At 46.7% G+C, this 19,632-nt stretch overlaps 1 protein-coding gene across 3 annotated transcripts in view; it reads right to left on the bottom strand.

Moving 5' to 3' along the window:
• The window catches only part of ankrd50 (ankyrin repeat domain 50), a 29,801-nt gene extending 10,618 nt beyond the window's left edge, over positions 1 to 19,183 (bottom strand). The window contains exons 1-3 of one of the 3 annotated variants that reach the window (XM_076292152.1): positions 19,000 to 19,183; positions 16,901 to 18,037; positions 9,068 to 9,300 (exon numbers count right to left, since the gene is read on the bottom strand). In XM_076292152.1, the coding sequence (XP_076148267.1) occupies positions 9,068 to 9,300; positions 16,901 to 17,457 (790 nt within the window). In that variant the 5' untranslated portion in view covers positions 17,458 to 18,037; positions 19,000 to 19,183. The other 2 variants (XM_076292153.1, XM_076292155.1) reach the window with 2 other exon arrangements.
• Between the last annotated feature and the right edge of the window lie 449 nt (positions 19,184 to 19,632).

Here is a 19,632-nt window from a genome sequence, read left to right as displayed (position 1 = left end):
TTGAACAGGAAATATACCAAGCTTAACGGTATCAGTAACAGCAACAACCCTGTATTGCTTGCACAGCATTTTTCCAACACCGCCCCCTTCTTCTCCCTGTATGCCTCGGATCACACACACAAGCGTCCTATTGATCTAACTGTGGGTCCTCCATCTACCAAAAACTATCATACCACCAGCATGGGAGCCCAGACATCCATCAGCAGTGATTTATGCATAACACTGCAGAGCACAAGACAGCTGACAGAAACAAATACTCAGACCAATGGGGGGGGGGCGGACTTGCTTCCCTATCATCCAATGAAATGAGATTTTGTTAGCTGTCGGGCACACAGTGTTGCTCTGAAGAATGCTGACAGGGGCAGAGGTGTGTGTGTGTGTGTGTGGAGGGGGGGTGCGGGGGTCTGAAAAGGAAGGGATGAAGGGTGGGCAGATTAATTTGTTTTGAAGCACACCTGGGGGGCTCTAACAGAGCCCTGTGACACTAATAAAGCCTTACTGTCCCACACGTGTGTCTCGCCACATTGCCATGAGGCCCTTCTCGGTACATGCAGCTGTGCTGAAGGACTGCGTGTGAAGACAGAAAGAAAGAAAGAATGAAAGAAAACCAAATACTATTAAGTCAACACCTGTGTCAAACAGTCTGGGAACAAAATGTTAGTGGGTGCTGATGGATCCTCCCCGAGGGGGAGTAGTCTGATATTAGATGAGGCATGAGGCAGCGATTTTGAGCTCATCTGAGAGCGAGCTCCAAATGCATAGATCACTACTGTGGTATCCCCAGCCAACAAACACTGCTGTATCTACTAGATAAGGTATACTTCCCGGCGCTCTAACAAAACATCATCTGCTAGACAGCCTCATTACGCTACTAGCTTGTGAAAAAGAATGTCTGCACCTGGAGGCTGTCTGGGCCGATGGCCTTCGCATCGATGCATTAAGCCTTAAAGAGGTCCTAAGTATTTCAAGTACCCGGCAACTCCTTTACTGGGGTCATGGAAGGGTTGGGAGGCCAGCAAGGGTTCGAGGTGAGGGAATATGGCTCTGAGGCGTGGGACTGGGAATTTTCAGAGGATGTCTGAACTTTCAACAACCATGTCTGACAATAATAAATGTAGTTTTACTGGCCATCAAGTCGCTTCAAATAAGCAACCATGTAAGTGCCGGTGAAAGGCATTACTGGAGAGTCTGGAACCACTTTTGCGGATGTAAGTCACTCGTTGCAGATTTGAAGGTCCCATCTGGTGAACTATCAACAAGGATTTGGACTGAGTGCTCAGGTGCGCACAAAATTATTTGTCGGCATCGGCATGCGCAGAAAACCCAAACACGACAGAACCTCTGAAAAAGAAAGCTTTCGAGACATCCAAAAATACCACCTTAACTTTAGGGCTCTTTCTCTCGCCTTCATTAATTATATATGAACTTTGAGGTTCAGGCAGAGACTACGCCGCAGCCATTTTCCTCTCTCGAAATCAAATTACGACATAATTAAGAGCCTTTAATTAAGGCCAGAACCAACATGCCTTATTCTAACGAAGGCCTCAACGGCGGAGGCAGCAGCAGCAGCGGGAGCAGGGGGCTAAAAATAAAAACGACTCTTGGCTGCAGAAGTTATGCAGCTGGCAGGAGGGTGCTGTACATCCAATGGCATTATCTACAGAGACAGAAAGCACCGGAGAGGGGGAGTGAGGTTGAGACAAAGTGAGAGAAAAAGGACAGGAAGGAAAATAATGGAGAGAGCAAGGAAGAAAAAGAGATAGAGAGAGAGAACTCAAAGTGTATTATTTTCTCCATCCATACTTCCCATCCGTTTTCACACCTTTGCTGTACCACCACACCTTCTGGCAACAGGAAGTTTGTGGAGACCTTTTAAAATGATCCCTTCTTACGTGTGACTGCATTTCCTGTCCTCAGTCACTCTGACAATGGCTTCAGTTTGCCCAATTAACCTTGGGGGTGCCATTATTTTGTCAGGCTGTTCTGGCCTACTTCAGTCTTTTTGTGGCACTGTTTAGCAAGGATAGCAGAGACAGACTGTTTAAAAGCACTGGGGTGAAGTTTTAACAGTGTCACAGAGAGAGGCAGAGCCAGAGAAGATAGGCTTTGAAGATAGTGGGGAGAAGAAAAAAGGTAGATCGATAGAAGGTGGACAAACAGAAAGGTAGTCTGAAACAGAAAGGTAAGGAGATCCCACAAGCATTAAGATTCTGCAGAAACTGCCGGACCTATACACAAGAAAGATGCAGACACAGATATGTATAATATATACCATCTAGACATATACATATAGACAGGGGATACAGGAAGTAAGAATGAGAAGAAGAAGTGGAGGGAAAAGATGGTAAACCATGGAGCAAGACGTTGCTGAAGTGTGTCCTGACTCATACATGTGCAGCTCTGCACCTGAGCGACTGATGGACTCAGACACCCCAGCCCTGTCATTTGTGCCGTTGGCAGGCACCCTGGCAGGCTAATTACAGTATACTGTGTGGGATTACCCCTCATCTTCAGCACTTGGTGCCAGGACATCCAAAGGTGCTCCTTTACTTCTCTTTTACCGCTCTTTTCTCTTCCATGTTCTCTTCCTTGTTCTTTTCCGCTTTGAGAACAAGTGGTGAAGAGGAGGTCTATGCGACACTCGACCTTCAGGCTCAAGTGCCTGCAACTTTTCAGACGTTTGCCACTTGAAAACAATTAGCAGTTTGAGGGATAATGCTAACGAAGGGAGTGTGTTTCTCGCGATGCTTATCCTGCTCTTTTTTAAAGGTGAGAGCACACGTATCTCCTTTCCAACGCAAAGTGGAGTGAAGTGAAGAGCATGCCTCTGTCTCTATCTGCATCTTTGTCTCTCTCTCTCTCTCTCTCTCTCTCTTTCATCAAGCGCAATGAGACGTGACACACAAAGCTGCTCGCCGCTGACATCACCTTTCTTCCCTGTGTCTGTGAGGCTAAAAAAAAGGGGCCATTCTGAATGTGCTCCAGACTCCTCCATCAACGTCACCGTCTCACGACAGCGGCGCCTGATGGGAAATTAATGTCCTTCCTCCTCCAATTCCATTCCTGTCCCAACCTCCTCCTCCTCCTCTTCTTGCTGCTGCTGCTGTTGCTCTGAGTGGATGGACACATACATACCTGACCCGTCGAGACATAAACAGCCAGGGCCACTTCACGGCACTTTGTTTGTGTTGTCAGTGGGCCAGAATTTCAGGAGGAGTTGGGGGGGGGGGGGGGGGGGGGTCACAAGCCTCACTCTGTTTACCCCCACCCACTTGGCAAAAGGCGGAGAGGACTGAAGAGGATGGAGCAGGAGTGAGATGAAAGGAGGTTTTTTTTTTTTTTTTTAAATAGGAAGCACCCAAGGTTTGGTGACCCTCAGTAGAAAGGGTTAGACAACCGCCATGATGCTGCTAGTGCTTTGTGGTTGGAGGTCAGTGTATGTGTTCGCAACTGAGTGAGTGAGTCAGTGCGAGTGTGTGTGTGTGGTGTGTGAGAGAGTGTATGTGTGTGGTCAGGACCTCTGTGGGTCATGGTGGTCTGGGTAGCCGGTGGCACTAGAGGAGCAGCTATTTCCATTCCCCGTCAGCGACAGTAAATCCTGCCTGTCACCTGGGAGTGGAGATGTGTACAGAGAAAAAAAAACTGCCATCATTTCAATTTGCGAGGAAGGGAAAAAAACAGAATGCAAACCATCTGAATGCATGTCTCTGACAGCACAGATTTTACAGCTTCCTTCCAGTGAGAAAATGAAATATTTCTGCCTTAATTACGGCACCTACATCTGCCGAGCCAAGAAGTGCATTCCCTTTATGTAAGCCTGCGAGGCTAGATGCAGAGTTCCCCGTTAAACACACAGATGGTGACCATTACGCCTTCCCCTATATTCTTGATAATGTGCTCAGGCAGAGAAAGTGCTTACGCAATTTTGTGGAGATTACAGGGCCCTTTTCAATGCAACATTTGCTGGCAAGACGTGCTGGCTGGCACTGGCAAGACGTTTGAGGGGGAAAAAAAGCAAATTAAGACAGGTAGGCATGAGAACAACAGCTAAAAATGCTACAAATTAGACCCACTCAAGTGAGCACTGTGGTTGTGGTGCTGTACTGAAGGCCTCTCCTACCATAATTCATACCCACATTCCCCAACAGACCAGTAGACAATAAAAGCTTTTTTTGGCGCTAGCGGACATGTCTGTCAGGACTCTTTTCACCAGAATAAAGAAGATCCTAGTTTGTCAATTGCCAGACTTGACCGCACACAAGTCTCCCTCTTGTCCCGCCGGCATGAATGGCTCTAGCCTTGTGATCTAGCCTTGTGAGTCTGATTTCCGCATTTCAGATTTTGTCCCTCCAAAGTGGCCGGTTGAACAATCAGCCTGGATCAGAGACTGACCTATTGACACGGATGCTTCGCTGAGGCAAATGCCCCATGCATGAGACACTATGTTTGTGTGTGTGTGTGTGTGTGTGTGTGTGTGTGTGTGTGTGTGTGTGTGTGTGTGTGTGTGTGTGTGTGTATGTGTGTGTTGGAGGGCTACTATCTGGATGAGTGGCCATTTCTATTTTAAAGAGCCCTGGCAGGGCCCCTCTCCGCCCCACTCCAGTTCCTGCACTCATTCCGCTGGAGGCCCAGTTAAATTGGCACAGTTTTCCCCCCACGCCTCGCGACCACAGCCTCCGCCTAAGTGTTTCCACTTCGCTTCACCCTTCCTCGTGGCCTTACAGTACAGTAGCAGCACTCAAAACACAAGGGAGGAGGTGGAGAGCAGGGGGGGTGGGTATATGGTATGTGTGTGTTTGTGTATGTGTGTGTGTGTGTGTGGGGGGGGGGGGGGGTAGCAGCCCTTTCACCTTGGACTTCACACAAAAGACCTGTAGAGAAAGATTAAAAAGATGAAAACCTGGAAAGAAGGAGAAAGCCTTTTCCTTTTTTTCCTGTCCTACAGTAGGAACAGAAACCCATCCCCTCTATAGGATTCCACAGCATGAGTTAGAGGAAGATGAGGCAGAGGCCTACAATGTGAAAACCAGCTGGGACTGATGGGCTCATAGTAAAAGGCAGCTCGTCATACTCTCTGTGAACTTTCCTTTGTCCTGCAGTGCATTTCTCAGTAGCAAAACATTTCTCTTTCTCGCTTGCCTTTCAACAACCGGCTCTTTATTTGTGAAGCCCTCAACGGATATGCCGGCTCAAGGGGGATGGAATGGTGGGGGGTGGGGGAATGACTCGTAGTGCAGAGCTCTTTCCTGCAAAGGGTCTCAGGAGGTGTTTCAACTTCCCCAAGCACATTCTTCACACAGAAATAGACTAGAGGACTGAGAGAGAGAGAGAGAGAGAGAGAGAGAGAGAGAGAGAGAGAGAGAGAGAGAGAGAGAGAGAGAGAGAGAGAGAGAGAGAGAGAAAGAAAGAGAGAGAGAAAAGAGAGAGAGAATTCCAAATTTATCCTGAAGATGAAACCCAATCAGGAAGGCAGAAATTCCACTGATGTTGTTATTAGCCAAAAAGGCTGCTAGGCTAGATGTGATGAAGGATGTTTTCCATGGCAACACTGGGGTCTGTTGCTACACAGACTCAGAGAAAAACAGAAGCTATGATGGCCTCTTGTTCCTTGTACTGCTTAAGCCTGGCAATGCTTAGGACATAGTCTCTTTTGCCAGAAATCATTTGCTTGCCACTCAGTCCTTGATGGAAGCTAGATTGTTTCGATGGATACAGCAGTATGGTTCTATGGTTCATAAAAACATGTTGATGCTGACGGATACTGTACACAAACACAGTATATACACACTGACAAACTCAAAAACTAAGTTTCAAACAAATGAATGAAAAAATAGTCAGCATGCAACAGACACATATAGACAGACTTCAAGTAGCATACAGTGAATTGAACTACAAACACCAACATGCACAGATACACACATCATGTTGTCTTCCAAGTACAAAGGTTTTTGTTCATATCAAAAGCTTTTCTTTGCACCCAGCAAGACTTCACAGGAGCACTAATGTGCCAAGAGAAACTGGCCAAATAAACAATATAGAGGTTATTTTTAGTAGCTGCTTGGCCTCAATTCCCTACTTTCTGGCATATTTTTGAAACAAAAGATACAGGAATCATGAGGACTCTGACTGAGGTTATAATTAGGGCCTCCATCAACCACCCCCCCCCCCCAAAAAGAAAAAAAGAAAATATACTAGGAGCACACTGGTGCCTGGAAAGCTTGAGTCAGAATAATAAATAAACTGAAAACCTCAACCAAACCCAAATGGCAAGAAGCTCAGCGATGAGCAGTTGAGGGAGGACAATGACTGACTCACAGAATGACCGAGTAATCTGAACATGCAGTAGACCTCTCCAAAGACGTTCAGATATTTCAGTGGTTGAATGCCTTCACTCATGCGTGCTATTTGACAAAAATGACATTTAAGAAAAACACAGCATCTTTTGGTAGGGCAAAGTGTTCAATTACTTTTGATGTAACTTTGCACTTAAAGAGAACACTTTAGCAATCAGAAAACAACAACAACAACAACAACAACAACCTGGTTATTCAATTTCCAGCTGCCATGGTGTCTCTTGTGTAACTCGCGTAGAAGGCTAGATATATATCAAGGGCAATTTAGCAAAAACAAATCCATCTGCTTTTGGGAAAGACCTGACTATTGCAACCTATCCAGGGTGTTCTTATCAAAGAACATGCCAAACGAGGAAGAGAGGCAGGAGATCAGTCAAACAACAAATGATGATAAATGGTATTTATTTGCCCATGCTCCGTGATAAATCTCTTCCCTATGGAAGTGAGGAAGAAGAGTAAATGGCTGCATTTAAGCTTTATAAGTGGCTGTGTCTGTGTCAGTGGTACCATAGATTCAATTAAACCAATCCTTTCAGCAACTGCAATCATTTTTCAGTAATCCCTGTATTACTAAACTATAACTCAAGCTAGTCTGCCCTCCACAGACACACACTTATTTCATTGACATCTCAGTTGAATATTCAATAATCCCTACTTGTGTCACCTGTTCTCATCCACTGCTTGTGAAAAAAACAAATTACATATCAGTGGTAATAGCCCTCTGTGTGTGTTAGTGTGTGTGAAGAAAGGGGTGGTTGTGCCTCTAACTGCTGCACAGACTTTAGGCTATGACTGAGTGCTGATTCACAGACTGCCTGAGGGCCCATAACAACCCTCAAAGAGATAAAGCGCGGAACAGGGCAGGAGAGAGCCAACCTTGCCGACTGATTAAAAACGAGTCACCGAGTCGCAACCCTGACTGAGATTCCAGCAGCTTGACTCCCACCAACATCTGAGGGGTGTGGTCGAGCTCCGTTACTTCCACTGAAGTATCGATATGAAAGGCACAGATGAGGCTCAAGATCAGTAGGGACGCTGGCTAATTAAACGCAAAGATGTTCAACGAATGTTTAAAAACATGTGACGGCTTCTGAGCTGGCTAATTTTGGAGCAAAGTGCGGCCTCACGCCCAACGCTGTTAAAACGTTATCAAAGCGTAGTCATCTAGTCATAGTCCCATCAACAGCATTTAAAAGAAACAAAAATCACTGGCGGAGACCCATCAAAAATGACTCACATTGACATTCATATATCTGAACATGACTTCATTACGATGTCGCCTTGGCGAGTATATTTGTAGTGCTTTAGTAGCACAGTGCAGCTAATCAAGCTGCCATTTGGGGGTGAATCATATTGGAAGCATAAAAGGCTCTTTGATTATGTAACAACAGAGAGGATGGGGCATGGGACCACCCCACTCTCTCTACAACACTGCATTTCTGGAGGTGAGAGATATGCACAGAACAGCAGGTTACCAGAAGGTGCTCCTCCTACACAGTGGGTACACACACACACACACACACACACACACACACACACACACACACACACACACACACACACACACACACACACACACACACACAGCTTAATGCCATACCTTTTCTGTTCATTTCATAAGTGTAGGCTGGTACCCTGACAACTAGATAATGCCAGACAGTTCAGCTTGTCACAGCACATAAAGCAAAAACAATTTCCATGAGTCGCTGTGGTATTTGAGTGTGCTGTGGCGAGACTTAATCTTTAACATTTCGCAGTGTTAAAGCACATCCCACAATTTGCATTTAGAGGTCTGATGTGGCTGTTGCAGCTGCCTGATGTGCACTGAGTTCAGCAGTGGCAAAGCAGCTTGACATTTATCACAATGCATACGTGAAAGGAAACCTTGGAGGAGGTGAGAATATCTAATTCTAAGTGAGCAACAGCGAAATCCCAGTGTAGAATACAGCAGATCCCTTCCCTCTCCAAGAAAATGAATAAGATTTACACCACATGTCGGGATTTCAAGAGACTTTCACAAATTCTTTATCATTTCATGGAAATTTTTGACAGTTCAAGAAAGGAATAAGTGTGTGGGGTGGGGATGAGGAGAGGGGAGGGAGGCCAGTACAGAAGTCTGCCTTACAATTCTCCAATCTTTCAAGCTTGATAAAGACAAACCTCTTTTGTGTTTTCAATCAATATGCATGCAGCTCTCAGTTGAATGGAGGACCTCTTTAACATGGCATTGTGAAAAATGGTAAAAAAAAACCTCTCTAGTTAAGACTAATTAGACAAATCATATTGCCTGACAATAGAAATGCGATGTATAAATAGATAAAACCCAATTAACCTCCCTTACCCCAAGGTATGAACTAGCTTCAAATGGATGTCATACCGCAAAGTATAACTCCACCTACCTTGGAATTGGGCTTTGACATGCAGTATAAGCAGCAGGCTGTTCTTTGTATGTCTTGCTGAAGGAACTGCTTTAGCCCTACTTTATGGCAGTGGTGGCATTTCAGATGTAATAGCAGCATCCATCATCAACAGTTCTAATGCTACTCAGCGTAGCACACGAACAAAGCAGACCAGTCACTGTTCGCTACCCATGACGCCACACTTTCAATCAAAGACAGGGGTCGGGTTAGTCAAACGTAGAAGACAAACACACACACACACACACACACACACACACACACACACACACACACACACACAGAGAGACACCGTACCAGTGAAGAGTTTGGTGATGGCCTTGTTCTGGCGTCGGGCGGAGCAGACGAGGAGCAGCCAGGGTGGCAGGAACTCGTGGTGGCTGGCCAGGAGCTCAGCGATGGTCCTGGGGCTGCCCGAGGCCACGCGCTGCTCGCTCTCCCCCAACTGGCAGCCCTCGTCTATGGAGTCCACCAGCAGGAACAGGGCCTGGGGAGGAGGCTTTGCACTCAGCAGGGGCAGGAGCACACACCTGAGGGAGGGGAGGATGAGAGAGAGAGAGAGATAGAGACAGAGAGAGAGAGATGGCAGAATTTATTAAATTATCACTAATTAACCTGCATGTTCACACTACCATGTCCTTATCCATTCGTCTGTGTGTGGGTCCATTAGCCACTCTTTTATAGGAGAACATTGTTGTTTGCATTTTAAAAACCTTCTTCCCTACCTCAACAAAAATAGCCTGAAATGATTACCACTTCTGAATGAGAGTGCTCTATGCCAATATTCATGTCCGACTAATATTCCAACATAATGTAAACTAGATGCTTAGCAACAGCCTGGGGGAAAGCAAAGCAGCAGTAATTGACTGAACATTGCATTCAGCATCTACAAAAGTGTTTATCTGACAGTGAGCCACACCAGCGCACTTCAGAGCTGTCCCCCTACACAGAGACACACACACACACACACACACACACACACACACACACACACACACACACACACACACACACACACACACACACACACACACACACACACACACACACACACACCCCCCCCCCCCCCTCCGAGGTCCTTACATCTGGAGGCTTTAAGTGACATATCGACTCACAAATCACTTATGTATGCCAGACAATGGAAGCGGAACAGGACAGCCGCTGGATCTAGAGCATCTCATTGGCTGACTTGAGTATGTGCATCTCATGTGTAGCCTATGGTTCACTGCCCTGCTCTTCTTGTTGGGTTCATGTTTGTTCTGGCAGGACATCAGTCCATGTCTTCAGGGGCCTCTGTCTCTCTCTCTCTCTCTCTCTCTCCCTCCCTCCCTCCCTCTCCCATGGGATGCCAGTCCTCGCGTTCAGAAGTATTCGGCAGTTTGTGAATTCCCGCGACCACAACTGAGGCCGGGCCTCTGGGTTTGCGCGTGCTCCCACCGATTCCCCAAATTAGACACAGTTATGAGGAGACGAATTTAGATCGACCGCATGCCTCTTAAATACAGCCCAACGTCTCGCCCTCAAAACCCACCTCCACACATTTCAATATCTGTCAATAAGAGGGAAAGATCTGACCGAGAGAGAGAGGATTTACCACAGCATAATATACACACCAGAGTATTTTAATAGATTCATTTTTTAAAGTTTTGAAGTGATGTATTGAAGTGAAAGTCTGTTTGGCATCGCACCACATGTAGCTAATGAGCTATTGGAAGTAAATTAGCGATATAAGCTTGATGCCTAACCAACAGTGTGAGCCTATAGCCACTACAAACATACAGAGGCTGAGAGTCTCTTGACACTGTGATGCTAAATTACCCATGCTACCCTGAACATTGAGCTTAATCTCCACAAATTCTCAGTGAACACAACCATTAACTGCTGTGATTGACTACATACAGAACACCACTAATACATCACAACAAAATCACACAGAAAAGAAAGTACTTTTCTTCTACAATAATAATAAATTACAATAAAATTATTCTCAATCCCAGCCAATACACATCAGATGCCACTGGCAGTTAGTACCGGAAAAGGACTTAGGGTCTGGGCAATTTGGCTACGCTTGGTGAGACAGTTCTTTCCCAACACGACAGGGGCCAATGACAGCACAGAGGACTGGTGACAGCACAGAAGTGCGGATCCTGCTCTGAAGACCAACTGTTTAGCGGCTCCCCATCAAACGCGTGATGGAGGACACAGCGAGGGCAAATTACAATCGCAGAGGGTGGAAAAGGGCTGCTCGGGGGAGGGAGAGAGGAGGAGGAGGAGGAGGTGGTGAAGAGGCAGGCCTGGCCTGCCACCCTCGCCATCTGCCGCAGAGCGGTCACCGTCTTTAGCAGCCGAACGGCGTTGTGTGAAACGCGCCTTCACGGAGACGGTTAGTGAAGACGTCGGCTGCTCGACAGGGCAGGCGAGCCCTGGGCAACGTGCCCACACCTTACAAATTCACCGAGCTGGATTTATTGAGCGGGCACCAGGCCCGAAAGTTTTCCCATCATGCAACGGCACACCAAGGCCATGGCAGACGTCCAGCAAGCATGTCCAGCAATGACACTGCTCTGCTACGGGGAGGCAGAGCAGCAGGTGAAGAAAAAGGCTATGGAGGACATTTAAGGAACAATACAGTACAATCTGCCACACATATGAGCATAACTGAGAGGGATTTACAACTACCTACACAAGCCAAACACATTATTCATAGACATGAAAAGACTAATCAAAAGGCTTGACAAAAAACATGGGTCCATTATGGCAGTATCATTATACCAATATATTGTTTGATATGTGCTTACATGGCAAAATTAAATCTGTACATTAACTCCATGCATGTTCGAAAGTATGTATACTCAGTGCAAATAGTAGTGTTAACCAAAATGGAGGTAAGCAAACCAAAAGGAAGGCAAGATACGAGATAATAAAAAGGCTGTCTTGGTGCTGTGCCAACTTTGGTAAACAGTAAAAATGTTTCAAACGTAGCAGATGATGGAGCATCAGGAGAGACGTCGCTTTGAGGCATCTGACAAAATTCACCACGCCGAAAAATGGGGAAAAAACACCAAAAAACAACAAAACAATGTGGAACAAAGAGATATGCTTTAAGCGCACAGAAGCACTGTGTGTTGGAAAAGTCCACAAGCCCCTGCAAGTTAGAGAGCAATTCTGACTTTGCAGTTTATCAAGATCTCTTCTTGCAAAAAAGATGCACAGCCCACATGAAATGTCTTGAAATCTCTTTAGGGTCTGTGCTCCCTCTCTCTTTCCTTCTCTCTCTCTTTCTTAATCTCTTTCTCTCTCCATCCCTCTCTCTCTGACAGGGTAGTAAAGCCAGTGTGTAATAGATGGTCTGTATAGTCTGTGTGTCTTATGACTTGACTTGTGATAGAACAACACGTCGAGGGAGTCTTGGAAATCAACGACTTCCTCAATTTAATTAATGTGAGCCCGTTGTAATGTGGAGACTCTGAGAAAAGGACGCTTTTTTATTCATGAGTAATGGATTTAATTATAGCTTCCCCTCCAACCCCCTGTATTTAAACTTTAACAATTCACTCATTCCAGAAATTAGGCATCTGGGGGACATACTGGAGAAATGGGCTCCCCCCCAAAAAAAGCGACCAGCTCAAGAGTTCCAGGCGAACCCAAAGATTGGAGCCATTATGAGAACAACAGGAAGTTGTTGGTGAGTGATGGTTTATGGTGAGAGGGAACCCTGCAGGGTTCTGCAAACGAAACCTCCCATGGTGGGTACCATTGACTCTCTCAGCTCTCAGAGATCTCACTCAGTGACTTCAACCCCCTTTTGTGAATTACCACAACTCTGCTGTCAATGCATCACACTGCTGACAAACAGACACACCAGTACACAGCAAGGATAAGAACACAAAAGTGAAAAGTAGAGGGATTTGATGCTCTAGTCCAGAGGGGTCAGATGAGTGTTTCAGCCATCTCTAGCAGGACTCAAGCACCATTGTCAATATTCTCCTATGTATTGTACTTCATTCATCACAGACCATCCTGTCTGCCTCACCCACACTTTTGGCTATGCTAATATCAAAGTATTTGCAATAGTTCTGTGCCTTGAAACTGCCACTGCATGAAAAGGAGTTTAGAAAGAGAAATGTCCCACCCCAAGCTCACCAGCAGGGCTTTGCTCGCTTTGCTTCCTACAGACTCACATCTCTGGCTGCTGGACTCAGCATCCAAATATGCGTGTGTGAGAGAGGACCGGAGAGACACACAAGTGGGATGTATCAGCTCAGCCCACACAGTCTCTCTCTCCCACTCTTTCATTTTTTCTCTCTCTCTCTCTCTCCCTCCTGGTTTCGGGGGCCCGGTCTCCTGCCAACGCAAACCAACGTGGACAGGGGCAGGATCCACACTGCTGAGTCATCGTTGCAGCCACTCTCTCCCTCTCTCTCTTTCTCTCTCTCTCTCTCTCTCTTTGCCGCGTCGCAGCGGTCCTAGCAGCAGCAGCAGCAGCCTTTGAAATGTGAACTAATCTGCTGCGTCTTTCGCAGCCCTGCACTGAGCGAAGGAGGTCCGGCACTTTTCATCATGTCCTCAGCCTGGCCTCTCTCCCTCTCTCTGTCTCCTCAACTTAAGCAAAAAAAGGAGAGAGGGATAGAGAGAGAGAGAGAGAGAGACACTTCCTGTGTTCATTCTTTTTTCCTGCTTTCCCTCCCCCTTTCTTTTTCCCATGGATTCAGCCTTGTCTTTCTCCACTGTCTCATTGCTCTGTTTTTCCATTAGAAAGACACAGGCCACTGATCAGTTAATGTATCCAATGTGGAGAATGAAAGGAGAGGGAGGAAGGGCTGAAAGAAGGGAAACCGTGGAGTGGAGGAGGAGGAGGAGGAGGAGGAGGAGGAGGAGGAGGAGGGGGACACTACATTGTGGGAAAACAGGCCAAATGGAGTCGGATTTTCTCATGTCTCCGTAATCTCCAGTTTCCCTGAGTGTTTCCTTGCGAGAGTTGTTTTCAGCAACAGAGAGCGAGAGAAAGCGAGAGAAAGCGGAGGCATTGAGCATTCTCCAGATGCCAGACACATTCTTTCTCCCGGACCTCAGATCAGAGTGACGCTTAATTAGGTTACGCCCATCGCCCCCACCATAAAGCTGCTGTGAATTTTAATCCACTTGCGTATGCCTTTCTTGCTCCGGTCCACTCTCTTTTATTTTACCAGAGGACAGCCATTCTCTCTCATCCGTCCAACAAAGCTCGGCAACTACTTCTGCAGCTTAAGCAGAAGTTCATTATCGATTTGGCCTGTATTGCTGAGTTGCGCAGATGTCATCTGACAGCTTGAGTTCAGTGGGAAAGAAGATGACAAAAGCCTAAACCCACAAAGTGTTAATTAGAGGTAGAATTAAACATGGAAATCCACAGAGCAAGCTTCCAAACTCCCTAAAAGTACAAATGACAGATGTCATAATTATATCAGTTTTACAGTTGAAAGCTTAATGTCTCAATCCTTAAGAGAGCTTAGAGCTTACCAACTGTCCTCAAAAAGGACTGGCCACCCCACCCCCACCTTATACATACATGAACACACCAAAAAAAGTGAAAGAGACGTAGGCGTGCACGTGCACGCACACACACGCACACACACACACACCTAAGCCTAATGCAGCCTGCTTCCTCAGCAAAAAGCTTCGGCCTCACTCACAGTGGCCAGACTGGCCACATGACCTGGTCTGCGTACCTCCCCCAACCTGTTTGCACTTGTGCCTTTGTCTCAGAGGGCAACGAGGGGAAGCTGGCCTGGCCAGACTCTCTTTGATAGCTTCAAATCACACGGGCAAATTAATTCCACCCCACTGTATCGAAATAGAAAAAAAAAACAATTTCTAAAGCAATTCTGTATGCACACACACACACACACACACACACACACACACACACACACATACAAACACATACAGAGATGCAAATAAAAAACTCTTTTTTTGCTTTTTAAAAAGGTTTTTGAGTAAAGGAATGTAGAAGGGGGAGAAAAGTTCAAAGCCTCATGCAGTATGTAGACCAAATGCCTTGTCAGTTTTTCTCCAAATCGAAAACTAAGAAAACAGAAGTGTTGTATACAATGACACAAAAGCCCATGGGACTTTCTGAAAAGATACTAAAAAGAGAAAAGCACATCAGATGGTGACACAGGAACACAAAGAGTAGAGGGTGATGACCCAACACATATAAAAGTGACAAAGGGCCGGTGCTTAGCAAGGGTTAGCAAACGTACACACAAACGGCCTGTTGCCTACAACAAACACGCGTGTTTGTATATTACCCTACAAAGGAATTTAGCCCACATGTGTTGTGTTGCAGGTAATGTTTGAGAAAAGGTCAAGGATATTGTATAGACTTTTTCACCAAAAAACAGAACAGTGGAGCTTAATATTCTCAGAAATGTTTATCCAATCTTATCCAGTAGGAATTCACCGCATGAACTGGACATTACACAGCTAACTCAGCCACACCAAATTCACTGACGAGACCAAAACATTCTCAGTGCATTTCAGCCAAGCATTAGATAACCACCCAGCTGCTGCTGAGGAGATGGAATCATATCTTCCCTCCAACAACATGCAAACAGAAAAATTAAAAAATAAATAAATAAATAAATAAAACGAATGCTACGGTTTACAAAATAGATCCTCCTCCTCCTCCTTCACACCAACAGCCGGACACATTTGTTGTCCTTCAAGCAGAAGGTTTAACAGAACTCGACATGTTGGCTTAAGTGCACATCTCCTACATTCCATCTCTGAGGGGCTTGATAGCATCTGTGGCACCAAAAGAGCTTCTTTATTCCTGCACCCCGTCACCCACAAAAGGCCTCACATGTGAGAAAGAGGTGATAAAATAGTGCTCTGAAAAGTGCAGATTTTTTTTTTCCTCCTCTGCCCAGAGCAACAAAGAGACAATGATCTTGATGCGATAGCCTCGCCCGGGCCGTCTGCTGTCTAGAAGGCTCTGCTGAGGGCAGCGCTGTCAGCCCCTGGGAGATAACCTGTTTGGCAAAGCCGGGCTGTTGGACTGGTTTGTAAAAACAAGCCGTTTTTGTTGATTCACACGTGCGCACACACAGACCGAGCACTAGACATCGCTCTCTTTCTCCCTCCTGGTTTCCTCTTTCTCTTTCCCCTCCTTTTTCGCTCTCACTCCTTCTCTTCCTGTCCTCTCTCACTCTCTCTGTGGTTTCTGTCGAGACCCTTATCTGCAGGGTTCACACACACATGCAGTGAGGCAGCATTATTCCTGATTGGTGTGAGACCGATATTCTCTGTAAAGGGCTTTCTTTGGGCTAAGGTGTGAAGACGCGGAATAAATCAATAACTTTGTTGACCGTTTAGAAATGATTTACCTTACTGAACGTTTGACCTACTTTCCCCTGCCTGTGTGCATGTGTGTGTGTGTGTGTGCATGTGTGTGTGTGTGTGTGATGTTGAAATGGCGCATTAAGCGTCAGCAGATGGCCAGACAGAGGCCCGTGTGTTCAACACTGCATTCCTGCCTCCCAGTGCAGCAGACTCGACTGCCCCCCGACTTTGGCCCCAAACAAGTCATGCAAGCAGCCACACACACACACACACACACACACACACACACACACACGTGTCGCTGCCACCCCAGAGAGGGTGAAAGCCCCTTTAAAACTCTGCCCCACAAAGAAAGGCCTACATCTAAAACCTAAATTCCCAGGCTTGATCACACTACATCATGCAGGTCGCTGATTCCCCCACTAAGCTCTGTGTCCTGTTTCCAGTGGCTGCCAGGCTATGAGGATGGGTCAAAAGAAAAAGGGAGGGATAGAGAGAGACCTTTGAATCACCTGAATCTCAATGCCACTCAAAATAGCTGACCTTTCTCTTCCCAGGGACCCACTGGGGAGAGTTCCCAGCATGTCACACAGCAGGAAAACATCAACAAAAATTCCAGCCCTGCAGGGGTATGAGCGAGGGAGAGCAAGTGTGTGTGTGTTCGTATTTTGCTGTGTGTGTGTGTGTGTGTGTGTGTGCGTGCGTTTGCTTGCATGCGTGCTCTAGGGGTAATGTAAACAACAGAGAGTTTGGCTGTGGGTGTCTGCTACTGGTTGACTAAAAGCATGACACGCACGGATCACCTACCTCTTGAACGCCTCGGTGGGGTTGCGCTCGCACTCCCCCGGCTGCAGGGCGCTCTGCACGGCCGGGTCGCGCACCTTCTCCTCGTAGCCTGGCACCAGGCCGCCGCGGCAGATCTGCGCCACCAGGCCGCGGATGAAGCCGCTCACGCACAGCGTGTCCGAGTCGTCCGCCCGGCAGAAGTGGAAGGCCAGGCTTTGCTGGTGGAGGCCGCGATGGAGGCCCTGCGGAGAGCTGGGCCACAGGAGCTCCGTGCACAGGGCCGTCTTGCCGCTGCCCGGACCCCCCACCAGCAGCACCCCCCAGGACGCCCCTTTGCCCGACCCAGACACAGCGCCACCTCCGCTACCGCCACCGATCGGGTTGGGGGGCCCACCGGCGGTGGGGACAGCCTGCTTGCTGGGCGTGCTGCCGGTCACATTGCCGAGGCTGTTAGTCTTTTCCTGGAGGCAATGCTGGATCTTGTGGAAGACCCACTCCCTGCAGTAAAAGCGCTTCCCCTGCAGCAAACTGGTTTGTGCCATTGTGAGATAGCTACTGCTGTTCAGGCTATTCCTCATAGGGCTCGTTTTGCCCGCCACATTTCTAACCCCGGGCAAGCCAGCTGCAAACACAGGTATCCATTTCGTTGGCTCCACATGTGTCTTCCAAGTCGACTGCAGCTGTCCAAAGTGTTCTGAATACTATTAAGTGGAGTGGTGGTGGTGGTTGTTGTTGTTGTTGCTGCTGCAGCAGCGCGGAATCAGATGAGGCTGCACAGACACAGTTGATGCTGGAGCTGGTGCTTGCTTTTTTCAACAGCGAGGAGTCACTGTTGGGGCTTAAACCATGGATTTTCCACCAACTTTTTCCATGGCTTTCTCCGTGGCTCGACAGCTATCTCGGTGTGTATCCAAGTTTGCGTCGTTGACATAGCGCACCACATAACAGGAAACCTCGCTCCTACAACATCCCTGCATAAATCGTCCCTTTAAATCGCGTGGGCTAACGTGGACCAACACCGGAGGTCCGTGATTTGTTTCCGTTGATGCGTTGCAGCTGTATGCAAGAGTGGCGATATTGTTTCCATTACATTAACTGATGAAAGTCTGCCAACGGAGCGTCCATCTCTCCAATAACATGGCCCATTGTATGTCTTTCCTGAAATAAAACATTAAACCAGTGTCAAAAACAGCACATTATACATTTTCCGAGCCTAACCAGTGGTCAGTGACCTGTCCTCGCAATAGGTTCCCCGGCGGTCTCGCAACAACCAACTTAACCTATGCAATCGCCTGTGTGTGGCATCAAACTGTTTTCTCAAAGCACAGTCGTTAATTCTTGCCAATGGTTAGCCTAGTTTCTCGACCCACTGATCCCCTTTCCTTCCTATGTGGCTTTCCATGGCAAACAATCGCCGTCCGACCAGTGCAGGGAAAAGGCAAGTCTCCAAATGAGAAGACCCCTTCCTCCGCCTGCAGGATCATGGGTGCCCTCCACTTCTCCAAGCCATAGCTACTGACCGAATGTCGAATAACTAAAACCACTGCAGCAAATTACCTCGTAAAGTGCTGGTATCTTTCTAAAACTCGTGCTGTATTGCTTCTTATGTGATCAAACGTTTGAAATATACGAAGTAAATTCCTTCTTGGTCACAGAGAAGCAACAGCGACAGAAAACAAACGACAAAAGAAGCAAGAGTTTTTTAAGCATTCGGACTATCCGACCGGGAAACCTTAGTCTAGACTGGACATAACCTCGTTAGTCTCCATCCATATTCCATAAGAATAATGCCTAATGCGCCCACGACTACTCTGACACCTATCAGAATAAATATTGCCACGATATTTTGTATGGCAAAAAACCTCACCCCCTTTCAGACAGACAGGGTTGAGGCGTTCAATGCATTTGGAGAAAACATCATCCAAGAGATTGCTGATGACTGGGTCTGTTTAAAGAACGCAATTTTTACACATTAGGCTATGCCAACCAACAGAGATAGCCTACCTTCTCGGTGTAATAGGCGACACTGTTTATAACTTCAGTCAAATACGGTACGCTGGAGGATTTTTTTACAAGCTGTTGTGTGGATGAAATGTCTAATAAGCTACACAGCTTCTCACCTCCTGCCGGTGGGCTATTCCTTTTCGATGCTTCAGACCTTTTTCTCTTCTACCCGAGTAAATCACGAAGCAATCGTTGATTTACTAATATGTAGTTATTTCCAATGCTGATCTCCTTCTTACATTTTCACTCCGTTCAGCCGTGTCTTTGCATTTCTTTCTTTCAACGGGGGCTCCTCCTGCTGCCATCTAACGCAGCCCGACACTCAAAGCTTCTCTCCGCCTCCAAACATTCTAAAATTTTGCATTTGCATACAGAGCACACCAGAGCCGTAACTCCCGCTATACCTCACGGGAGTTGGAGTCTTATGAAAGACGCCATTATCACCATATTTGATAGCTTTGCCTTTACAGTTAGGCCCACTGAAACATTCTTTTCTAGCACAAATTAGTTTTGATAGACTTTATAACTTTATAACGGGTCTAATACAAATGTAATGCCATATACGTCATATTCTCGAACTCAATTTAGAATTAGGCTTAAACCATAATCCAGAACATGCAGATGATCCTCATTAGAGGATGAAGTACAATCATTAGTCTACTAGGCTAGGCTGCTTTAGGCCTATTCATTTACCACCCTTGGTGTGAATGTTAGGCCTACCCTAACAGCACTAATGAGCCATTATGCAG

This window comes from Alosa pseudoharengus, unplaced genomic scaffold, assembly GCF_046254945.1.
Source record: "Alosa pseudoharengus isolate Yale_2024_CS ecotype anadromous, Long Island Sound unplaced genomic scaffold, YU_APseudo_1.1 YU_APseudo_1.1_scf_19, whole genome shotgun sequence".
NCBI lineage: Eukaryota > Metazoa > Chordata > Actinopteri > Clupeiformes > Clupeidae > Alosa > Alosa pseudoharengus.
This window is presented reverse-complemented; position numbering and strand designations above follow the sequence as displayed.